Source organism: Nomascus leucogenys, chromosome 12, assembly GCF_006542625.1.
Source record: "Nomascus leucogenys isolate Asia chromosome 12, Asia_NLE_v1, whole genome shotgun sequence".
NCBI lineage: Eukaryota > Metazoa > Chordata > Mammalia > Primates > Hylobatidae > Nomascus > Nomascus leucogenys.
This window is the reverse complement of record NC_044392.1, coordinates 106,322,880-106,345,825: the sequence shown is the minus strand read 5'-3', so window position 1 is coordinate 106,345,825 and position 22,946 is coordinate 106,322,880. Positions and strand designations below refer to the sequence as shown.

Genomic DNA, 22,946 nt, shown 5'->3' with positions numbered 1-22,946 from the left:
TTACCACCAGGTATCTTTTATATATACTTTCTTGCATATACAAGTCTCAAGAAGAGTAATGTCATACGAGAGCACTAGGAATTGCCACATACTTCCAAATAGGCAGCAAAAGGAACAAACATTACTGATTTAAAACAGTATATACAAACTCAAAAAAATAATTTGGTAAATCATTTTCTAACTTGTGTGGGTAATTTTTTCCCTTCCATTTAGAAGTGAACAATTGGCTGCCAGTTTAGTACAGAAGCAATCAATAGCACAAAAGCTAAATTCTGTCCAAATGGGAATTCTAAGCTCAAAAAAAAAAAAAAAAAAAAAGATGCAGTCTCCAGGAGCCATTAATTTCTGCCTCAGCTCTACCTATGGAGTTTATTTACCTATATGAAATGTTCATAATTTTCATCTCATAGAAAAACCTCTTTGCACAACACAAAGGACTTACACAAAGGGATCTGAAAGTCACTAAATGTGAAATACTAAACTATAATCATGGTATTTTTGTAACAGACTATACACCCCTTAACAGCTTTCAGAATATATTTTATGTTGCAGGCTAAAAAAAAAACCATGTTTTACTAACAAGTTTTACCTTGCCCTTACTTTGATTATATAGAGGTGTAAAGTTTGCTTTAAAATTACTTCTAATTTCACAGCTTCCTGTTGGGTAGACCACTTAATTTGTACCTAGAACTAAACTTTTATTTTTGAGAAACAGTGTGTGTCACCCAGACTGGAGTGCAGTGCTATGATCTTGGCTCACTGCAACCTCCACCTCCGGGTTCAAGTGATTCTTGGGTGTGGTGGTGTACACCTGTAAAATTAGCTGGGTGTGGTGGTGCACACCTGTAATCCCAGCTATTCGGGAGGCTGAGGCGGAATTGCTTGAACCCGGGAGGTGGAGGCTGTAGTGACCTGAGATCATGCCACCGCACTCCAGCCTGGGTGACGGAGCCAGACTGTTTCAAAAAAACCAAACTCATAACCTGAGAGTGACAGCTCCAGGGTCAGCAAACATTTCTGTGAAGGGCGGTATCTTATGCTGGGCTGCCTACATTTTTTTTTGTGGGCTTTTTTTTTTTTTTAATCCTATACAAGCCTAAAAACCATTCTTAACTCGGGGATGCATACACACACACAGAAAAAAAAAAAAAAAAACAGGTCACAGGCTGAACTTTGCTGACCCCTGGCTTACATATAGCATCTTATTTAAACGGCACTCATTTCCAATGTTCATATTTTCATCTGTGGCCAAAATCTTGATGGCTTAGCCATTTATATGCTAACCATTTCCTAAACTTAAGCTTCTCATGCTTAGATTACCTTGTTTTCTCTATATTCTTGAAATTACCGACTTCCTCTGCCTGAAAGATTTATTTCGATCACTTCACATAACCTCCAAATTCGAACTTAGGTCAAGGAAGATGAAGAGGTAATCCCAGGGCACAGCTTAGGCCAAATAACCCAAATTTCTGGGAAGCTGCCACTTACTATTAACTCAACCTGCCAATTATCTTGCAAACGATACTGATGAATCATTTAATTACTACGGTCCAGTTGAAATATGTATCATTTTACTGCCTTGTTACCAGTTATGCCATACAAAGCACAGTAAATAATGAAGTTTCTGGGCTTTTCTTAGTTAACCTGAAGATCTGGCTTGTACACGTTCAGACTTGCTAAAACTTATTTACGTATTTGTCTCAGTATAATCCAAAACGTCTGGGTTATAATCTATTTTCTAAGTGTTTACTTTAGAAAGTAGAATTGCATGCACCTGAGATCCCTGGAATTTGCTATCCCACTGGACTAGATGTCCACTAATATACCTGAACAATCTTACCTTTAAAGTCAACATCAGTTAGGTTCTAGCAACTTCCTATTTCTCATTCCTTTGAACCTTTTAATACCTGTTGTTTCCTTCCACACGACGGTACTTTCCTAAAGACACGTTAGGTTGGTACAAAAGTAATTGCACCAACCTAGCATTTTCGAAATCCAATACACATTTAGGCTTTGTATGCAACTCCCTATTTTTATTTCAGTGCAACCATCTCTGGCAATTAGAAAAATAACAAAATTAGAATGAATACTTAATATCCTCCTTTTAAACCCATACCAAAAACAAGCCCCAAATATATTTACAACCCTGGAAATGATGTGTCCTACTTTTATTTAAAAAATAAGAGTAAAGGAACTAACTAGATGTATATGGTGCCACTTTTAAAAATTCTTGCATAACTCCACAGGTCTCAAAATAGCTAATAAAGAAACCAGGTCTCCAATCATTTCAATACAAGCTGTAAAAGTGCCTTAAAAATGTCAGCTCTGGCATTACTTCCATTTAAACACATCAAGATAAAAGTTCACTGAAACATCAGCTGCCACCACTACTTCAGGAATCTGTACCTGTTTAGGGATTTTTCCCCTAGACTATTATAGCCAGTTTGTCAATCAAAAGTAGCATTCAGTATGCTTAACTTTCATTATGAAAAAAGTGATCTGCGAAGAAGTGACAATTAGATTAAATCCAAGAAGTCCTTGGATTTTGTATTTTACAAGAATTCAACTTTTCCAATTAAGTCATTAGTCATTAAGGTAAGTACCCTTCCCAAATGTGATTCGACAGCCTAGTTTTTAGCAAATAAAAACCCCATATAAAATTCAATTTAAAAATTATAAACACACAGGGGTGTGCACACAGGTCAGAAACCAGGAAACACATGACAATAAACATGATCCTATTTGATGGTTTTTATGACTTTTAAGAAGTGAGCATGAAAATAAATCTTTATTTTCAGTTATTACCCACCAATAAGAGAAAGTTAGGTTCACAGTTTTAGCTCTTGACACAAAGTGAACTAGGAGGCAAATTTATATCCATCAGATACAACTAATGCACCAACTTTTTAAGTTCAGGCTATCTTGAAAGCTTGCAACATACCAGATATTGCTATGTTGTCTCTCACGACAGCAATGGATGACACTGAGAAGAAGTTGTGTCTTGAGTAGCAGGTGTTTTCTATAGTATGTTGCTGGAAATCAAGAGGTTTATAAAACATGGTACATGTTTGGAAATGAGTTAGATACTTGAAAAGTCTAAACACACTGATTTAGGAGTGCGTATGTTGCCATCTCAAGAGGGGTCAATAGTTCATATGGACTAAATTAATCTCTGGGTAGCACGTATGTGTGTAAACATAAAATTATATTAGACATTAGCACCAGTGCAGAACATGCTCAGCATCATAAGATCCAAAACACCAGCACAAGTTTATCCATCATTTAAAAACAATTACCTCCTTCCTAAAATGTCAGAATAGTAGGTAACTGAGATTAATAAGTCTTATCCAAAAAGTAACTCTTATAACATAAAATTTCTTTTAGAAGTATATGTGAGAATCAATCAGCTAAATAGAAATATTTAAGATTGAAGATGCCCAATACTTTTAAAACGGGACATTACCACATACAGGCAGAACATTTCTAAAAATGACGTGACAAACGATTCTTAAAAATTTTTTTAAAATTCCTTCACTGTTTATCAATAAATGTGGCAGAATAAAAGACAATCCTAGAAAACTTTTTTTATTCATCATTCTATGTGTGTTTTAATAAGTGGTGATGCTCCCATTATAGGAATCCATTATTAACCTAATTTTCTAATGGAGGAAGACAGAAGAGATAATTACCACTTTCTGTGGAATACTCAACTTACAACCAAATAATAGCAATCTAGGAAATTTAGAAACAGTAAAGGTTTTTGGTTTATATTTCATGTATAGTGCTGCTGTTCCAACCTTACAAAGTAAAGCTGTCTGCTTCCCAAATTCCAAAAATTAAAATACTCCCCCGCCTCACCCTACCAACCAGTGCCCTTTGGTTTTTGTTTTAGAACAAGGAAGGGTTAAATGGTTGCTGATTATGGATGTACCATTTTGATTTTGGGACCTTTCACACACAGAAATCATACCAAATGGCCACTTATTTTACAGAACAGTTTAAATATTACACATTGGCCAAATCAACTTATTCCACCCACCCTGGTGGAGGGGGAGAAAAAACCCATACCTATAAAACTACTTCACTTGACAGGATGTGCCTACCAACAGTAAGTAGTTTAAACAACTTTCACCAATTAAGATGTCTAGTTTAGATTTTAAAATGGGAAACTCACGCATTTAAAAAGTAAATATAGCTGAAAATGTAAATCAGTTATAATTTGAACCTAATGAGCCATGCAAGGAGCAAGGGTTAACAAACCAAATGTGCTTTGAATTTGTTCAAGTACTGATATTTCTGTATATAAAGATTTAGCATATATATATAACAGCTATTATGAGAAGTGAAAAAAGATTTTTCCCCAAAAATGAAAATATTAAAACTAAGTTAAAATACATATAGTTAGTATTCCACACAGCATAAAATTTGACGAATCAAAGTTTAACATGTCCCAGTTGACCATGTGTGAATATGCAAAGCAGGTATTAAAACCAGTATGTCCAATATTTAAAACCAGTTTGTAATTGGGGGAACTTCTAAATCCTTAATTAAAAAACACAAATGAAGTGAAAGCTTTAAACTGGTACACACTGTTCACACCTATATTTCAAGTTTGGAAATGCATATTTGCAAGCAGCAATACAAAAGTATTCATGAAGAATGCATAATCTCTGAAAATTATGAAAACATCCCTGCTACCAATACATTTCTAAATACAAAACTGACTACCATATTTGTTACTTCTGTGTAGCGAGAGAAGTTCATTTTTAAAACAGATAAAATTCAGTCTTTAGGTGTGAATGGTATGAATGACAGTCTTTTTTTTTTTTAATTTCTTAGTCGTTTGGAATCCTTAAGCATGCAAAAGCTTTGAACAGAAGGGTTCACAAAGGAACCAGGGTTGTCTTATGGCATCCAGTTAAGCCAGAGCTGGGAATGCCTCTGGGTCATCCACATCAGGAGCAGAAGCACTTGACTGAAAAAGAAAAACCAAAATTAAATTACATTGTTAGCTAGTGTCTACATTAAGACAGAACTCTAAAAAAATCTTACTGTTGGCCAGGCACGGTGGCTCACACCTGTAATCCCAGCACTTTGGGAGGCCAAGGCGGGTGGATCACCTGAGGTCAGGAGTTTGAGACCAGCCTGGCCAACATGGTGATACCCTGTCTCTACTAAAAATATAAACAATTAGCTGGGTGTGGTGGCGGGCACCTGTTATCCCAGCTACTCAAGAAGCTGAGGCAGGAGAATCACTTGAACCTAGGAGGCGAGGGTTGCAGTGAGCCGAGACTGTGCCACTGCACTCCAGCCTGGGCAACAGAGTGAGACTCCATCGCAAAAAAAAAAAAAAAAAAAAAGCCTACTATTAAAATTCTAGGTAAAATGTATCAAGACAAAATTATGGATCAGAAAAAAACTGCATATATTTGCAATGAGCCCTGTCTAAACTTCTACCAAGATCTATTTTCATTCCAGAGTAATAGGATGGGTTGTTTTCTTTTTCTCTTTTTTTTGGAGACAGTCTTACTCTGTTGCCCAGGATGGAGTGCAGTAGCATAATCTCAGTTCACTGCAACCTCCACCTCCTGGGTTCAGGTGATTCTTGTGCCTCAGCCTCCCAAGTAGCTAGGTTACAGGGGTGTACCACCACACCCAGCTAATGAGACAGGGTTTCACAATGTTGGCCAGGCTGGTCTCAAATTCCCAACCTCAGGTGATCTGTTCACCCCGACCTCCCAAAGTACTGGGATTACAGGCGTGAGCCAGTGCGCCCAGCCCAGTTGTTTTACTTTTTCCAATAAACCATACGAGTAGATTCACAAGCAATTATGTATGTGAATTCGCATTGTTCAGTATTCTTATACTTTTTCCACTTGCTAAATAAGAATGGCATCAATGTGAAAGCATGCTAAGAAACTAATATTTAAGTAGCAATAACCATCAAGGTTAAAAGTCTGAAAAAAGGAGTCCAAACTGCTCTTTATAGCCTAAAGTATAAATAACAGAACTAAAATAAAAAAAGAAAGTATGGGAAAAGCCCATAAACACAACCACCACCTTAAAAAAAAAAAAAAAAAAGATTGGTCTTGGAGGAACAAAGTATCATTACACGGCAACGATGTTACCCTTAAAATCACCAAAAACAGACTCAATCAAGCAGGTGGGTCCCCAAATTGGTGTGTAAGGTGTTGAGAATTTAGGAGGACATTATGGTTGTTTCCAAGCATCAGATCTGAGTTCATATCTATCAATTACTTGGGAATTCATCAAAATATTTCTCTAAGAACTTGTTTTGTGCCACATACTGTTCAAGGCATTGGAGAGATTATAGAAAGGAAGCCAAAAATGAATCCCAGCTCTCACAGAAGAGTCTAGTAAAAGAAAAAAGTGTCAACAATCATGAGTGTCACAAGAGGAATTATACAAGGAACACAATGGTTATTAAGTGGAGACCTAAAAAGCAGTTAGGAATTATCAAAGTGAACAGATTGGTTTTCAGGTAAGCCTTAGCAAAGGCCAAGAGTTAACCTGATTCACTATACCAGAATTTTCTCATCTGGAAAATGAGAATGTCTTCACAATAACAAGAATTAAATGACATTAAGTACAAAAAATGCCTAGCCCAGCACCACGACCGGCACCTAGGAAGAACTCAAAAGGGTGGTAACTTAACACCACTAACAGCACTACACAAAAAGGCATTTAAGTGCTTTAAACAAAAATATAACCTAACATGCGGTTTCTTAAAGACACTGCTACTACTTCTACTTCTTATGTTCCCAAAAATGACTTATAAGTCTGACCCAGCCAGTGACTTACAAGAGGTTCTTAAATTATGTAAAAGGAAAAGAAAGTCTTAAATTACCTTGTCGGTCCTGCTGCCACGGTTTGGGCGGCCACCACGCCCACGTCCACCTCGTCCTCCCCTGCCGCCACGTCCTGGGCGGCCAAGGTCTCCAAAATTGATCTCCAGCTGAGACGTTATATCATTTGCTGGCTTCCGGAAATGATGGTCCATAACCGAATCTTCAGCATGAGCCTAAAAATGTAAGTGAAGATGATTGGGTTATTGGTAGAAAAGTAACATTGCAAAATTTCTAAATAATGAGCTTTCTTCTAAAAAAAACAAAACAACAACAACAAAAAAACCCAAAAATCCAAACTGTACTTTCTGTGAACAAATGTCTCACTGCCTCCACAGGTAACAAGCTAGGGCTCAGCTATAGTGATCCTGGAGGAAGAATTTCCTTCACTTTTCGCTATCTCAAAATTGCAGGTAATATCAGCAGTCCTCAACTAAAGACATGTATGCTATCACAATCAACCCAAATGGCTGAAGCCCATCCTAGACCTACTGAATCATAATCTTTAGCAGTGAAATCTGGACAAGTACATTTTAAATATGCCCTTCAGATCAGGACTCCAATGTGAATCCTTGATGAAGACCTCTGGAGAGATGACATATAAGGTTACTACTAGCACTAACATTGAAGTTAAAAAAGAACACTCAAAAAGAAAACCTCTGTTCTACACTCTTCCAACTACAACTAGGGTAAAGCTCTTATTACATATAAATTTCTCAGAAGCATTTTCTGTTAATATACAACCATTATGTTTTTCTACACAAATTGGAGAGCTACAAATTCAAGTGAAACACTACACACTTTACATAAAGAGGGGAATCTTGTAAAGCTATGCACAAATAAAACCACACCTTAAATGTGTCACAGGAACCTTTTTTTGAGACAGGGTCTCGCTCTGTCACCCAGGCTGGAGTGCAGTGGCACAATCTGGGTTTATTGCAACCTCCACCTCCCAGGCTCAAGCGATCCTCCCACCTCAGCCTCCCAAGTAGCTAGGACTATAGGCACATGCCATGACGCCTGGCTAATTTTTTTTTGTATTTTTTATAGACAGGTTTTCGCAGTGTTGCTCAGGCTGGTCTCAAACTCCTAGGCTCAAGCGATCCGCTGGCCTTGGCCTTCCAAAGTGCTGGGACTACAGGCATGAGCCACCATGCCCAGCTAGAAACTTCTTAAAAATGAAGTCATGTTTGTGAAATCCAGATCCTCTTTTCTATTTGTGTTTAAGATACATGACCCAGTCTGGGGGAAAAAAGCAGTAAGCCAGACAATTCTACACTGCTCCATCCTGATGTCTTCTTGTACGCTTGGGATGGGTTTTAATCTTGTAATTGAAAACTGTGCTTATAAGACTTGAAAGTACAGCTTTCTTTTCCTAAATACATGTAAGAAATCTTCTTTTCCAAAGGGATAAAGAACATTTTGTTCTTTCATTAGAACTTGTACTATTACAATTCCATTAGACTCAACTTAAAAAATATTACAGCTGTTAATAACTAGCCTTTAAAGTACAAATAAATTTTTGTGTTTTTATCCATGTTTTCACCCCTTACATCAACTCATACTAGTATTAAATGTCACTCCTTTGTACCACACCAACACACTGTAAGGCAACAGAATGTTCTAATACAAATTTTAAAGGAGGCTAGAAACATAAAAACAAATTCACAAAACACCAGCAAATTAGAATCAATTATATATACTAACTATGTGATTTTTAAATGTTTGCTATTTCAAACCAATGCTTTCAATTTATTGCAAACCACAGATCGAAAATATTCAGAAAAAAATAAATCCAACCAACCATATAACAATAAAAAGCAGGCCAGGTGTGGTGGCTGACACTTGTAATCCCAGCACTCTGGGAGGCATAGGCAGAACAGCTGCTTGAGTCCAGGAGTTGGCACAGGTGTGTAGTTCCAGCTACTCAGAAGGCTGAGCTAGAAGGATCGCTTGAGCACGGGGAAGCTGAGGCTGCAGTAAGCTGGGACCATGCTACTGCATTCCAGCCTACATGACAGAGCAAGACCTTGTCTCAAAGTGTATGAGGGAGTGCTCACTTTGGCAGCATATATACTAAAAGTGGAACAATACAAAGATTAGCATGATCCCCACAAGGATGACATGCAAAACTGTAAATTGTTCTATATTTTAAATTAAAAAAAAGAAACAATAAAAAATAAAGTATAGGGAAAATGTGTTTAGGCTATATGCAGATACTATGCCATTTTATATAATGGACTTGAGCATCTGAAAATTTTAGTATCTCTGGGTCCTGGAACGATACCTGGCCCTGCAGATAACAAGCAACTGTACTGGGATAAAGTCAGGGCAGGGGGTGGTGGGGCGGGGGGGGGATCCTTTTCTTTTTTCCTTTTTTTTTTTTTTGAGACAGTCTTGCTCCGTCAACTAGGTTGGAATGCAGTGATGCGATCTTGGCTCACTGCAACCTCTGCCTCCTGGGCTCAAGTGATCCTCTCCCGCCTCAGCCTCCCAGGTAACTGAGACCACAGGTGCGTGCAACCACATCCAGATGATTTTTGTATTTTTTGTAGAAACAGGGTTTTGCCATGTTGCCCAGGCTGGTCTCCAACTTTCAACTCAACAATCTGCCCGCCTCAGCCTCCCAAAGTGCTGGGATTACAGGTGTAAGCCACTGTGTCCGACCTTTTTTCTAGAGCACTCAGAATGAGAAGCAGAAAACAGAAACTCTGAGCTCTGTCAATAACACGGTAACACAGTTCTCCATTTGTAAATAGTTTCTTCCTTCCCCTTAACTACCTCACATTTGTCACGAGAATGAAGATATGTGAAAGTTAAAGAGTTTGTCTTTTTTTTTTTTTTTTGAGAGTCTTGCTCTGTCGCCCAGGCTGGAGTGCAGTGGTGTGATCTCAGGTCACTGCAACTTCTGCCTCTCAGGTTCAAGTGATTCTCCTGCCTCAGCCTCCTGAGTAGCTGGGATTACAGGAATGCACCACCACACCAGGCTAATTTTGTATCTTTAGTAGAGACGGGGTTTCTCCATGTTGGTCAGACTGGTCTTGAACTCCCGACCTCAGGTGATCCACCCGCCTCAGTCTCCCAAAAGTGCTGGGATTACAGGCGTGAGCCACTGCGCCTGGCCGAAACCACGTGTTCTAATGCAGTTTTTTTTCTACAGGACTTAAAAAAGACAATGTCCTCATTTACTACTCATATGGAGTAAATGTTCTAAACCTAAAAAAAACTTTTAATCTTTTTAACCTCCATTTTATTTTAAAATGTTTCCAAGTCTGTCTTATAGCCATTTTGCAGTTTAAAAAATTATGCTTATCGGCTGGGCATGGTGGCACACGTCTATAATCCCAGCACTTTGGGAGGGTGAGGCAGGTGGATCACTGAGGCCAGGAATTCAAGACCAGCCTGGCCAACATGATGAAACCTCATCCCTACTAAAAATACAAACATTATCCAGGCGTGGTGGCAAGTGTCCGTAATCCCAGCTACTGAGGAGGCTGAGACACAAGAACTGTTTGAAGGCCGGGCGCGGTGGCTCACGCTTGTAATCCCAGCACTTTGGGAGGCCGAGGCGGGCGGATCACGAGGCCAGGAGATCGAGACCACGGTGAAACCCCGTCTCTACTAAAAATACAAAAAAAAAAATTAGCCGGGCGTGGTGGCGGGCGCCTGTAGTCCCAGCTACTCGGAGAGGCTGAGGCGGGAGAATGGCGTGAACCCAGGAGGCGGAGCTTGCGGTGAGCCGAGATCGCGCCACTGCACTCCAGCCTGGGAGACAGAGCGAGACTCAGTCTCAAAAAAAAAAAAAAAAAAAAAAAAAAAAAGAACTGTTTGAATCCGGGAGGTGGAGGTTGTGGTAAGCAGAGATGGTGCCACTGCATTCCAGCCTGGGCGACAGAGCCAGACTCTGTCTCAAAAAAAATAAAAATAACTAATACCTTATTGAAAGGGTTTGCCCTCACAATATTTTAATTTAACTTTACCTTAGGATGATAAAACTCACAGTCTGGATTTCTGGCACAGCCCAATTTATGATATGAATAAATCAAACACAAATGTCAAAAGGTTAAAGGAAGCTGATAGACAAAATGAATTTAGGAGAAGAAATAATATAGTTAGGGCTTGTATGAGTTTTTAAAGCCAAACAGGAAGTGGCACTGAAACATTCCTCTAAGAACACACCCCCAAGCTTAAACGGAAGCTACCAAATCAAAAGCCATCAATGTGACTTACTCTAATACAGCTGACCCTTGAACAACTTGGCTTTGAACATTCTGCCTCTGTCAGTCTTGAGACAAGCAAGCCCAACCCCTTTTCTTTCTATCCAAAATAAAGACCTTTGTGATGATGCAGTTCCACTTAATGAACAGTAAATATATTTTCTCAACATTTTATTTAGCTTACTTTACTGTAAAAACACAGTATATAATACGCAACATACAAAATGCGTTAACTGGTTATGTTATCACTAAGACTTTCAGTCAACAGGTTATTAGTAGTTAAGTTTTGGAAGAGCCAAAGGTTACACGTGCATTGATCTGCGGGGTCAGTGCCCCTAGCACCCTCATGTTGTTCAACAAGTCAACTGTATTTTCACTAGTTTCCATGTTTCTCAAGTAAAACCCACATATACTTTGGTTTTCAAAGCCGTCATTCCTTAGACAAAATGCATATTACCATTTACTGAGTGTCCTGGCCATTATATATGGTATAGGCAGACAGTTTCCAAAGTTGAATTCTAAATGAAGTCACTTACATTTTAGGTTAAACCATATGAAAATGTCAAGATTTCAACCTAACACCGTAATACCACAACCCTTTAATGATCCCGTTTGGCAAGATTTCAAAAATACAACCACAACTTTGAAAAGAACTATCATATTTCTGAACACCAATAATTACACGATACTCCACTAACAGCTTTTTAGGAAAAAGCAACTCTACCACATAAAACATAATTATGAATTGATCAAAGGACTAAATTTCTTAGAATATGTGATAATACAGTTTATTTTCCTTATAAAACAAATTATCTGCCCCAAATGATCCTATGTAAAGCTTTTTTTATAGACAACCCACGTTGAAATTTTAAAACAAAAATTATAAATACAATTCAAGTCACATCCGAACATTTTCAAACACAACAAAACTTAGTTTTACCTCTTCACTCTTTGATTTATGAAGAACAAATCCCTTCTTCCACTGCCCATCAGCACCTTCATTTGGTTTTCGGATATTAAATTCTACTTTTGCCCGGTCCTTATTTTGAATAGCCTTCCACTCATCCAAAGTCATCTCTTTTGGACCCTCCTCTTTTACCTCTTCAACTTCATTCTCCCTGTGAAAAGGTTTTCAAGTTTTATACCTGGTAGAGAGCTGATATCATTTACTTTGAAAGTATTTCAAATTTATGACTTTAATTAAGAAAGTTAACCTTGTAATCTTTTAGAGAAAGATTATCCAAGGATGAGGGTATCCTAGTTTCCTATGTAACTAAGCAACTTGGTAGAGACCAGGAATTCAGTGTTTGCTGATTAAAGTATAGACAAGGAATGTGGAATTCATACTTATGAACTCTTAAATGATCATTTATCAGTAATACAATCTAGAACTGGCTTTACCAATACTAAAATATACATTTCTTAAAAACACTACCTTGTTTAAAAACTACCCTCTTATGTAAAATCCTCAGCCTATCTTCTCCTAAACCACATTTTTAATTTCCATAATTCCCACAATATGTAACTCTTAATAACATACAAGAAGGTAATCCTCTAGGATGTCTGTCAGCAACCAGGGTTCAAATTTTGGAATATAAAAGAACTGTTCCTCTATGCTTTGTTTCAGCAACTAGCACTTAGAGCAAATCAAAACAATAGCCGTGTTTCTACAAATCCTAAAATCCTTATACTCCAATTTTCAAACCAACCTGTATATGGAAAGGAGGCCATGGATTCACTACTAATAGAACTATCCACAAACACACACTGGTTTCATTATTTAATACTAAACCATTTATTTCCAAATATAATTCTCAGGTCATAACTATAGAATATGATCCTTTCCTCTTTTTACAGAAACAAAGCACAGGCCTAAGGATCCATTATTTTAGTATAATCTCAATTTGCAATTGTCACCAAACAAGTCATTTGCTATTTGGGGAGCCCTGCTTCTTTCCAAAGATAGCAGGTGATTCAGTTAGCCTTAGAGCTCAAATATCTCCCTGGATGCTGCCCTTTACTGTTTGACAAATGCTATCTTAAAAGTTCCTCCGGTTACATTTATGCTGCAAAAAAAAAAAAAACAAAACTTCCTAGAGCAAGTTTATATTGAATTGACAGGATCTTGGGATCTTGGGTACTGAGTCCACCTAGTCATTTTACAGATGAGAAATCTAAGAATATAAAAAAAAGTCCTGGTTACCCATATGTTATGACACAGCCAGGAACAGAACTTAGCACACCTTTTATGATATCATGGAGGCATGACACCTACCTTTCAGGAATTACTGCAAGGATTAAATAAAAACCAAACAGAAGCTCTGGAAGCTATATATAAGTTAGTTAAACAAAGTCAGCCAATGTTGTCTTCCTTAAATTTATACTTCCATATGCTATGCCCAGATTCTCCCCTAGTCTGGAGTAAGATTAGAGACTGTTCTAATGTGATGGATAATTATTTTTTTTAAACCAAACACCCTCAATTTCACCCCTGGGCACTGCGCTAAGGATTTGCTACCAATAGCCTATCAATACATTAGTACCTTTTGGTAAACAGTTATAATCTTTGCAGATCACTCTGAGTGATTGAACATGGGCTCTATTAAACAGTTGTGGTTGGACGCACTGGCTCACACCTGTAATCCCAGCATTGTGGGAGGCCAAGGCGGAAGGATCACTTGAGGCCAGGAGTTCAAGACCAGCCTGGCCAACATGATGTAACCATGTCTCTACTGAAAATACAAAAATTAGCCGGGCATGGTGGAGCATGCCTGTAGTCCCAGTACTCGGGAGGCTGAGGCAGGAGAATCGCTTGAACTTCAGAATGGCCAAAATCGCGCCACTGCACCCTAGCATGGGAGACAGGAGATGGCGTCTCAAAGAAAACAAACAAAAAAAAGTTGTGTTGACCACTATGAGAAACTTAACGTTGCATCGGGTTCATTTGTTAAGGCACCAATCACAATTTCATTGTTTATCATGCAAAATTATGATTCCATTATAGTTTTGCATAGATTTTTATTACCAAGTTCAAAACATCACCCAATACCATGTATTTTTATCTACTCCCTCCAATAGTATATCATTTTTCCTTATCCCAACAAATCCACGGAATACGATACTCCCATCATTAACAGTGCTCACCGTACGAGCAAATTCTTCCTGAAGAAAAGAAAAAGTTTAAGGTGCGGCGGCTCACACCTGTAATCCCAGCACGTTGGGAGGCCGCGGAGGGCAGATCACCTGAGGTCAGAGTTCGAGATCAGCCTGACCAACATGGAGAAACCCCATCTCTACTAAAAATACAAAATTAGCCGGGCATGGTGGCACATGCCTGTAATCCCAGCTACTCAGGAGCTGAGGCAGGAGAATTGCTTGAACCCTGGAGGCAGAGGTTGCAGTGAGCCGAGATCACGCCATTGCACTCCAGCATGGGCAACAAGAGCAAAACTCCATCTCAAAAAAAAAAAAAAAAAAAAAGAAAAGAAAAAAGAAAAAGTTTAGAAAGCATCTGCCCCTCCCAACCCCAAACTAACTTGAATATGCTTCTGATTAGGAATCACTGTCCTAAATAACCCGTAATCCAAGACTTTAAACCAAAATACTGTAACAAATAACTGGCAAAGTAAACATGATTTTAGGTCAGGTGCAGTGGCTCGTGCCCATAATCCCAGCACTTTGGAAGGCCAAGGCAGACACATCACCTGAGGTCAGGAGTTCGAGACCAGCCTGGCCAACATGGTGAAATCCTGTCTTTACTAAAAATACAAAAAATTAGCTGGGCGTGGTGATGTACGCTTGTAATTCCAGTTACTCAGGAGGCCGAGGCAGAAGAATCGTTTGAACCCAGGGGGCGGAGGTTGCAGTGAGCCGAGATAGGGCCACTGTACTTCAGCCTGGGCAACAGAGAGAGAATGTCTCAAAAACAAAACAAAACAAAACAAAAAAACCATGTAATTTTAAAAGCTAGTGAAAGGCCGGGTGTGGTGGCTCAAGCCTGTAATCCCAGCACTTTGGGAGGCCAAGGAGGGTGGATCACCGAGGTCAGGAGTTCGAGACCAGCCTGGCCAGCTAGTCTAAAAAATTTTAAAAATTAACCAGGCATCGTGGCGGGTGCCTGTAATCCCAGCTGCTCCGGAGGCTGAGGCAGGAGAATCACTTGAACCCGAGAGGCGGAGGTTGCAGTGAGCCGATAGCGCCACTACACTCCAGCCTAAGCAACAAGAGCGAACTCCATCTCACCAAAAAAAAAAAACAGTTAGTGAAGGGCCAAGCAAGGTGGCTCCCGCCTGTAATCCCAGCACTTTGGGAGGCCAAGGTGGGTGGCTTGCCTGAGCTCAGGAGTTGAAGACCAGCCTGGGCAAAATGGTGAAACCCTGTCTCTACTAAAAATACAAAAATTAGCCGGGCCTGGTGGCAGGCACCTATAGTCCCAGCTACTTAGGAGGCTGAAGTGGAACGATCATTTGAGCCCAGGAGGCGGAGGGTGCAGTGAGCCAAGATCACTCTACTGCACTCCAGCCTGGGCAACAGAATGAAACCCTGCCTCAAAAAAAGAAAAAAAAAAATGATAGTGAATAACATACTCTGATCTTTGCTCTCTTCATACATTTAAAAACAGGCCAGTAATGCTATGTTCCAAATTCTACATTGGAAATAACTTCAAGATAGAACTAATCTTAAAATGGCCACATTTTCTAGTTTTAACTATCTCAAAGTAAAATTTGTACTGTTGTATGACAATGGTAAAATGACTAATCAAACAGAAATAACCACATTAAAATATTCTATTTTTCAAAGCATTAGAGTCAAATATATACACATAAAGCACTCTTTTAAGGGCTGGGTGCAGTGGCTCATGCCTGTAATCCCAGCACTTTGGGAGGCCAAGGCAGGAGGAACGCTTGAGCCCAGGAATTCGAGACCTGCCTAGGCAATATAATGAGACCCTGTCTCTATTAAAAAAAGAAAAAAAAAAGCATTCTTTTAAATACTCTTTGAGGGATGAGGGTACAATAAGTCTCCCTTGTCAAAAACAAAAAGCCATCAAGTAACAGCATTAAATCTATGGGTTATCTTATTGGCAAAACTCCAGTGCTTTCAATTCGGGGTCATTACTATTACACGTAAAACCACTTACTTATTTTCAGTGTCTGCCACTGGATGATGTTCTTCACCTTCAGGTGTTTCCTCAGTCACATTTGATTGATCCAAGTCACTGTAATTATAAGATATTTGTTTCTGAATGTATTTGGGGGACTCTCTAAGGAAAGAAAGAAAAAGAAAGGCATCTAGGTCCATTTACATGTAGCTGAAAAGTTCTTCATACAAAAATACCATAAGCCCTCACATTCTCTAACTCCTTTCCTACTAAATACACTCCCCAGAAGAAGACGAAAAGTAAACAATATAAACTATTTAGTTAGTTCATATACTTCATACTTAAAAAGTAACAGAACAAGGCAGTTAATTATAAAATGAAGCTTTACTAGCTTATCAAATTTTGTAATGACAACAAAGTTAAAAGCTAGAACAGGAACTATTAAGGACACTAAGATAATCAGAATACCCAAATAACCTTATTGTGGAGTTTCAGGAAAAGCTACAAATACATATGGGGAAAAAAAAAATGAGTAACAAATATATCGAAGTATAAAAAACCGGTCATTCAATACACTATAACCCAAACCCATCCCATAAGACATTATCTTGTAATATAGTAACTCTCAGAGGAGAGCATTCATTCTTATCTCAGAGACAAGTAAAATTTGACAGAGGTATGGATTAACCTCTAGTTAGGTATAGAATTTTTTAAAAAATCAGAATACCAACGTTAATTCGTCTTTGACAGTTCCCCAGTTGTGAGATCCGCTACCTCCACGTTTGTCCTCGTGCTTCAGGCCACTGTAATGTGAAAAAGAACTAACAAAACTGAGTTAACATAACACTCTTTAGTTCTAGAAATTCAAAGTTTGTTTATTAGATTAAAATATTAAAGTAAAATAAAAACCAGTAAGACTTACGATCTATCACTTCCACTATGCCTATCAAATTCACGTTTGCCACGAGAATCAAATCCATCTCCTCGGCCCATTCCACGTCCACGGCCCCCTCGACCTCTTCCAAGACCACCACGACCTCGAATAGGTCGGTCAATAATCGGTCTATAATACAAACAAATAAATTATACTTCCATGGTTTCCAGAAGAAATGAGGAAAATTCACCCAAAAGATCAAAAATAGAGAACATGTTTACTGGCTCAAAAACCAACAGTTAAATACATACGCTTCAGAAAATTCAAAATAGTCTATTTCTAAACATAAAGGAAACCAGAACAAGACAGCCTCCCAGAAAAAGAAAACTATTTTAGCACTCTAAAGCATTACTACCAGTGCACCCTATACTTTTCCACTGCTATTCATTGCACATCTAATCCAGTCCATCACTATTTACCAATACACTTAAAAATTAAACACATCTAACTTGCATAAGTAATTTATTTTGCTATGAACAATAAACCAACAGTATTTTCCTTCAACTAACAGTATTTTCCTCTTAACTCTGTATCTGGAGAGAGCAAGAAAAAGAAACTGGTTATCAATTCAACAAAGTGTGTCCATTACAAGAGACCTAAGTTTGAACCGTTACCCAAAGATCTAAAACTTAACAATGCACACATACAGATGTTTCTGTGTAAAACTAAGAGAAACAATTAGCCAGACTGCTACCTGGCAATTAGGCCCAATTTATAGCTTAACATTAAGATGTGACTCCATAAAGTTAACAAAATATGAAGACTTTTTTGGTTCACGCTTGTAATCCCAATACTGCAGGAGGATAGCTTGAGCACAGGAGCTCAAGACCAACCAATGCAATATATATAGTGAGACCTCAGCTCTACAAAAAAATCAGCAAAGTGTGGTGGCGTGACCTTGTAGTCCGTTACTCAGGAGGAGACTGAGATGAGAGGATCGCCTGAGCCCAGGAAGCAGAGGCTGTAGTGAGCTAAGCTTGCACCACTGCGCTCCAGCCTACACGTTAGACCTAGTTTGTGCTAGACCTGGCTCAAAAACAAAAAACAACTTACCTATCAACTGAAAATTCGCCTCCTTCACCCTTTTCTTCAAGTGGCTTTTCGAATCTTCGTTCACGAGGTGGTCGCCTTTCTGGTCTTCTATCAATTATTTTCCCTTCACCCTGAAGTTGTTGATCAGGTCTTCTTCCAACTCGTCTTATTCCTAAAACAATAAGATAACCTGCATGAGCAAATTATTTTTGCAATCCAAAAAGTTTAGGCCTGGACTGTCAAAAGCTGCTTCTCTTCCAATCCACTACCGTTTCCTGTTGGAAAAAAGCAAACACCGGGCAACTCTAATGTGTAACAAAGTACCTTAAGAAAACTGCCATTTAAAGACAATAAACCTTCCAATCCATACCACCGACTATTAAATACATACATAAAATAAAAACAATAAATTTGTTTTAAACTTCTATTTAGTTTGCCAAGTTCTCCCCCTCAAAAGCATTTTCTATAACTGACTTGGAAATCATTTGGGCAACCATTATTCCCGTCACTTTCCAAGATACCAGTCTCTTAATAAAAAGTTTTAAATTTAAAAAATTTTAGGCAAGCAATACATTTTGGCTTTTAAAATACCAAAGAAAATACCAGCAGCCATTCATAAATAACCAAGCAAATCAACACTCTCACTAGATATGGCCCCTCACAAAAGTGAGGGCCACACTATGTTATTCTATTTAATCTGAAAAAATAAATGCAATTAAGACTCATAATTCTATGAAATTACAAATCTGAAAGGAAAATATGGCATTTAGGTTAATTAGAGAACATCACCTCAGTTTAAAACAGCCATTTAACCAGAAAAAGTGTCATCTTTTGGTCTTCTTAGCTACAGGCACACAAAAAGGGCCATCTTTCCCTATTAAAGTTTAAAAATTTATAGCATATAAGGGTATATATGTTTGTACACACTCCCACATCCCTAAGTACTTCCAAGTTAGGAAACAGTTACTTATTATGCATGGAGAGAGTCCTCTAAAAAATATGCCCTAACAACTATCTTTATTTTCAAAGAATCTTTAAAAACCAAACACACACACGTTAAGACTCCTTTTAAGCAATATGTAAGAAATAAGAAACTTGTGACACTAAGTGATAGCTGAAGCATTTACTAATTTCCCCCTTTACTACTTTTTTCCTGTAATGTCTGAAACCCCACAAAGGCAACCAATTTAAATTATTGGTGCCCATGAGGATCAATGGATGGTTAAATTAATGACTTTAAGATTGTCGGTATGCTCTAATTCCCAATTTCTGACAAAGTCATAAAGCAGGTGAGGAATTGGTTTTACAAGACCTTAAGCTGCTTCACTTTGGTTCTTTCTAAGAAAGCAGAACACCATCAGGACACACCCAGTTGTTCTACTGCCTGTAACTGGAGCCAAACAGAACTATCAATCTCTTCAATAGAATTTTGAAGTTCATTCCCTGCAAATACTCAAGATAGACTACAAACGTTAGACCTTACACCAAGGTATTTAAATAAATGTCATCAGTAATAAAGTTTACTGGGGTGGAGTTATGGAGCCAGTCCTTGCAATAATATCCAAGCCAAACACACCCAAGTGAACAATAGTTGGCGTCCCCACCCAATATCAAGTTTACAGAATCTTAAAAACGTATTAAAACTCATCTAATGAAAAAGACTGACATTTAAAAATGCAAGCTTCTTTTGATATACTTATCCATAACTTCCAAGCTCACTAACTGCACTAGTTTCAAGGCATTCATTCTTTTTTAGAAAATCCCTGGTCTACACTCTCAATGACATTCTGCTGTCAATTCTCAAGTTCTTCAAATGGGCAAGAGAATCTACAAAATTAACTCATAAAACATAAATATTAAATATCTGTCTAAAGTATGTCAAGCATTATGTCATGATGTGGTAGCAAAATCACAGAACACAATCAGGTTAACCTTCCAGCGACTTTGTTTACAGATTTATTCCCAGTGAACAGGACAGTAGAATCTCAAAACGGGTATTGTCCAGTCAACACTTTTCCTGTATTTTACATGCTTGTATTTTATGCAACTTAATAAGAGTGCTCTGAAATACTGACCTAAGGAAAATGCCGACTGCTAAAGTGAAATAGTTTTCCCATGGAAAGACTTACTGAATGGTGAACTTAAGTCTTGGTTCTAACTTCATGAAATCATTCCCCACATTTGTAACTTAAAATACTACTTTTCAGGTAAGAGCTTATTTCATAGATGGGCTTCATGATCAAAATAACTCAGGCATTTAAACCATGCTTCATGTTTTGAACATTCAAAATGAGTGAACACATCTAACTGGTACACATTACTCGTCAGATTCAACTTTTTCTTGTACTTTCTTAAGCTTAAGCATAGTTTAAATAATTACACAAGTCAGCGTTACTTAACACACGAATTAAATGATTTATTTAATTGTGCTAGATTGCCATAAAGCCTAACTGGCTGAAGAGATACTTGGCCTAAGTGATGAACATGCTTTCTATTACTCCAACTGTATTTTTCCTCAACCTATAATTTTACCACAAGAATTAATTATTTTCTTTTATTCACCACCTAGGACCGAGGTTCTTCATTCCAAGCCTCACAAAAGTCCTCAAAAAAAAAAAAAAAACCTCCTAAAACAAATCCTACGACGAGAAAAGTGTTTTGATTTTTAAAATTAGTTGAATGTTACAGAATTCAACTAAAGCTAACGAGAAACAACTCCTTTCAGAGAAGCACGTGGCAGGAAGGGGTAATTTCAACTTTCAACATATAAATGCAGCTTTCAAGATTCAGACCTCAGGTCCGACACCTGCTTGCCATTGATCATGCACGTTCTTATCTCCGAACTACTTGCTCTTTTTCTTTTTCACCCGCAACAAACTGGTAACGAGAATGCAAAAATCCAGACAATCCTGTGAAACTCACAGTGCCCTGGAAGCAACTATTAACCGCCAGTGAAACTCTGACCATGCTTCAGGCACGTGTGGGGGGAAAAAAGGCGCAAACTCTCAAGAGTTCTGCTGCGACTAACGCTGTGACAGCCTCTGCACTCACTTCGCCCACGAGGCCCAGACCCCACCACGTGGAAGATTCAGTCTGGGGAGTCGAGAGAGAGGATCGTGACTCGAGGACGTTCCTCGGGATGTCCTGCAATCACCAGTCTTCATTCATAATTCCCGCTCCTGCTTAACCGAGTGTGGCCAAACTCCTCCATTTCCCAACGGCTCGACTCACCCCAGCAAGTTATGAGAAAGTCCCAACAGTTGAGAGGGGGAGGAGAAACAATAAGGGACATGCTGCACCCCAAACTGCAGCTCACTCCACACGCCTGACGGCCTGGAACGACACCCTGCTTTTCAGCGGGGATACTCCGCGCCGTCGTGGGACAAGATGGCAGGACGGGAGCCTGAAACAACAGCACCTCAAAGGAGCAGCTCTGCGCGGCAAGCAGCGGTGGACCCCAAGCTCCTCCGTAACTACGGAAAGCTTCGGTGAGCGGCCGGCTTCCCCGCACCTCGGTCCACGCGCTCGCCCGCCAAGGAATCCGGCGGGAAGGCAACAGCCTCCCAGGACCCCGGGCGCGCTCGAGGAGCAGCTCATCTCCGACCACGCTCCTCTGCTCACAACCTGAGGCGGGAAGGGGTGGCCCCGAGAACCTCGCCGGCGGTGGCTCGAACTTGGGGCTACCACGCTCCTGGCACCTTCGCAGGACCTGGCTTTTGTCGCGTGAAGAAACGTGAGAAAATAGGCGGCAAAGTCTCCCGCGGACCGTCGGAGCTCCAGAAACAAGTGGCAGCCGGCAGCCCCCTCGCTCCTTCCCTCCATCCCAGTCTCCCCCACATTCTGCCCCTGCTTTACCTTCTTTCTTAAGCGCCACGGGCGGCTGCGTCTCCTCTTTCTTGTCAACCACGCCAACGCTGGGGGGCAGCGGGTTCTTGCGGTCTTTCTGGGACTCCTTGCGCAGCTGTTTGCCTGCCGCGTTGGAGTTGGTCTGGGCCGCGGCCTGAGCTGCGCTCTTGGCCCCTGGGCCCCCAACGCCGCCCCCGCCGGCTTCTTTTTTCTTGTTCTCCGCTGCCTTCAGCACCTCGAAGGGGTCCGATTCGTCGTCAAATAACTGGTCGAATCGGTTGGTGACCACGCAGCCGAAGCCTTCCTGTAAGTGCCCAGGCATGATGGTGGCTCGGCGGCGCGTTCCTCCACGGATTGCAGCGGGCCGCGCCGAGCCAAGAGCGCCTGCTTCAGCTCTTCCCACAAGATGGCCGGGCCGAGAGAGGGGGGCCGTCTTCTCTTCCGGCGCCAGGCACACATCCGGGAGCGGCCAGCGCCGCAAGGCATTGTGGGGTATGTAGGCCAGAGTCATTTCTCCTGGGGCGACTCTCTGCGTCTGGACTACAATTCCCAGGATGAACTGCGCGACAACTCTTCGCGCGCGCCTGAGAGGCGGGACCCCACGAAGGGAGCGAAGCGTGCGAGCTGAAGGAAGGGAAGCGTGGTGGTGGGCGGAGTCCTGCCACCTGCTCTGGCCACCCTTAAACTCTCTGGGTCTTCAGCTACCCTGAAACCAAAAAAATGTGACGGCGTAACTGACTCGCGAAAGTGCTCTTTGGTTTCACTCACGCCCCCTCGGGCTCAGGGCTAACTTTCCCCACCGCTCCAGGAGGGTCAAGGTGACTCCCAGACCTTACATCTGAGACGCACAAACTTCCGGGGGAGGGGGTGTTGCTGAGGCGCCGCGCCGGCCGCGGGTAGGCTGGACCCTGCCTGTGCCAGGACCGCGCTGCTCAGTTGCTGGAGTGGCC

At 40.1% G+C, this 22,946-nt stretch overlaps 1 protein-coding gene and 1 non-coding gene across 5 annotated transcripts; one reads left to right on the top strand and one right to left on the bottom strand.

Annotated features, from left to right (window-relative positions):
* On the bottom strand, positions 1–22,479 carry SERBP1 (SERPINE1 mRNA binding protein 1). Of its 4 annotated transcripts, none has more exons than XM_030823163.1 (8): positions 22,006–22,479; positions 18,172–18,322; positions 17,107–17,247; positions 16,916–17,005; positions 16,224–16,346; positions 12,024–12,201; positions 6,869–7,042; positions 1–4,975 (listed from the first exon to the last, which is right to left on the bottom strand). In XM_030823163.1, the coding sequence occupies exons 1-8, from the start codon at positions 22,316–22,318 to the stop codon at positions 4,919–4,921; spliced, it is 1,227 nt and encodes a 408-aa protein (XP_030679023.1). In that variant the 5' UTR covers positions 22,319–22,479; the 3' UTR covers positions 1–4,918. The 4 variants fall into 4 exon arrangements, with proteins under 4 accessions (XP_030679023.1, XP_030679025.1, XP_030679024.1 ...); XM_030823165.1 differs by having other exon boundaries at positions 16,224–16,301; XM_030823164.1 differs by having other exon boundaries at positions 16,916–16,987.
* Positions 8,919–9,020, top strand: LOC115837736. Its single transcript, XR_004032795.1, has one exon. It is a non-coding gene; the product is annotated as a U6 spliceosomal RNA (small nuclear RNA).
* Positions 22,480–22,946: the final 467 nt, after the last annotated feature.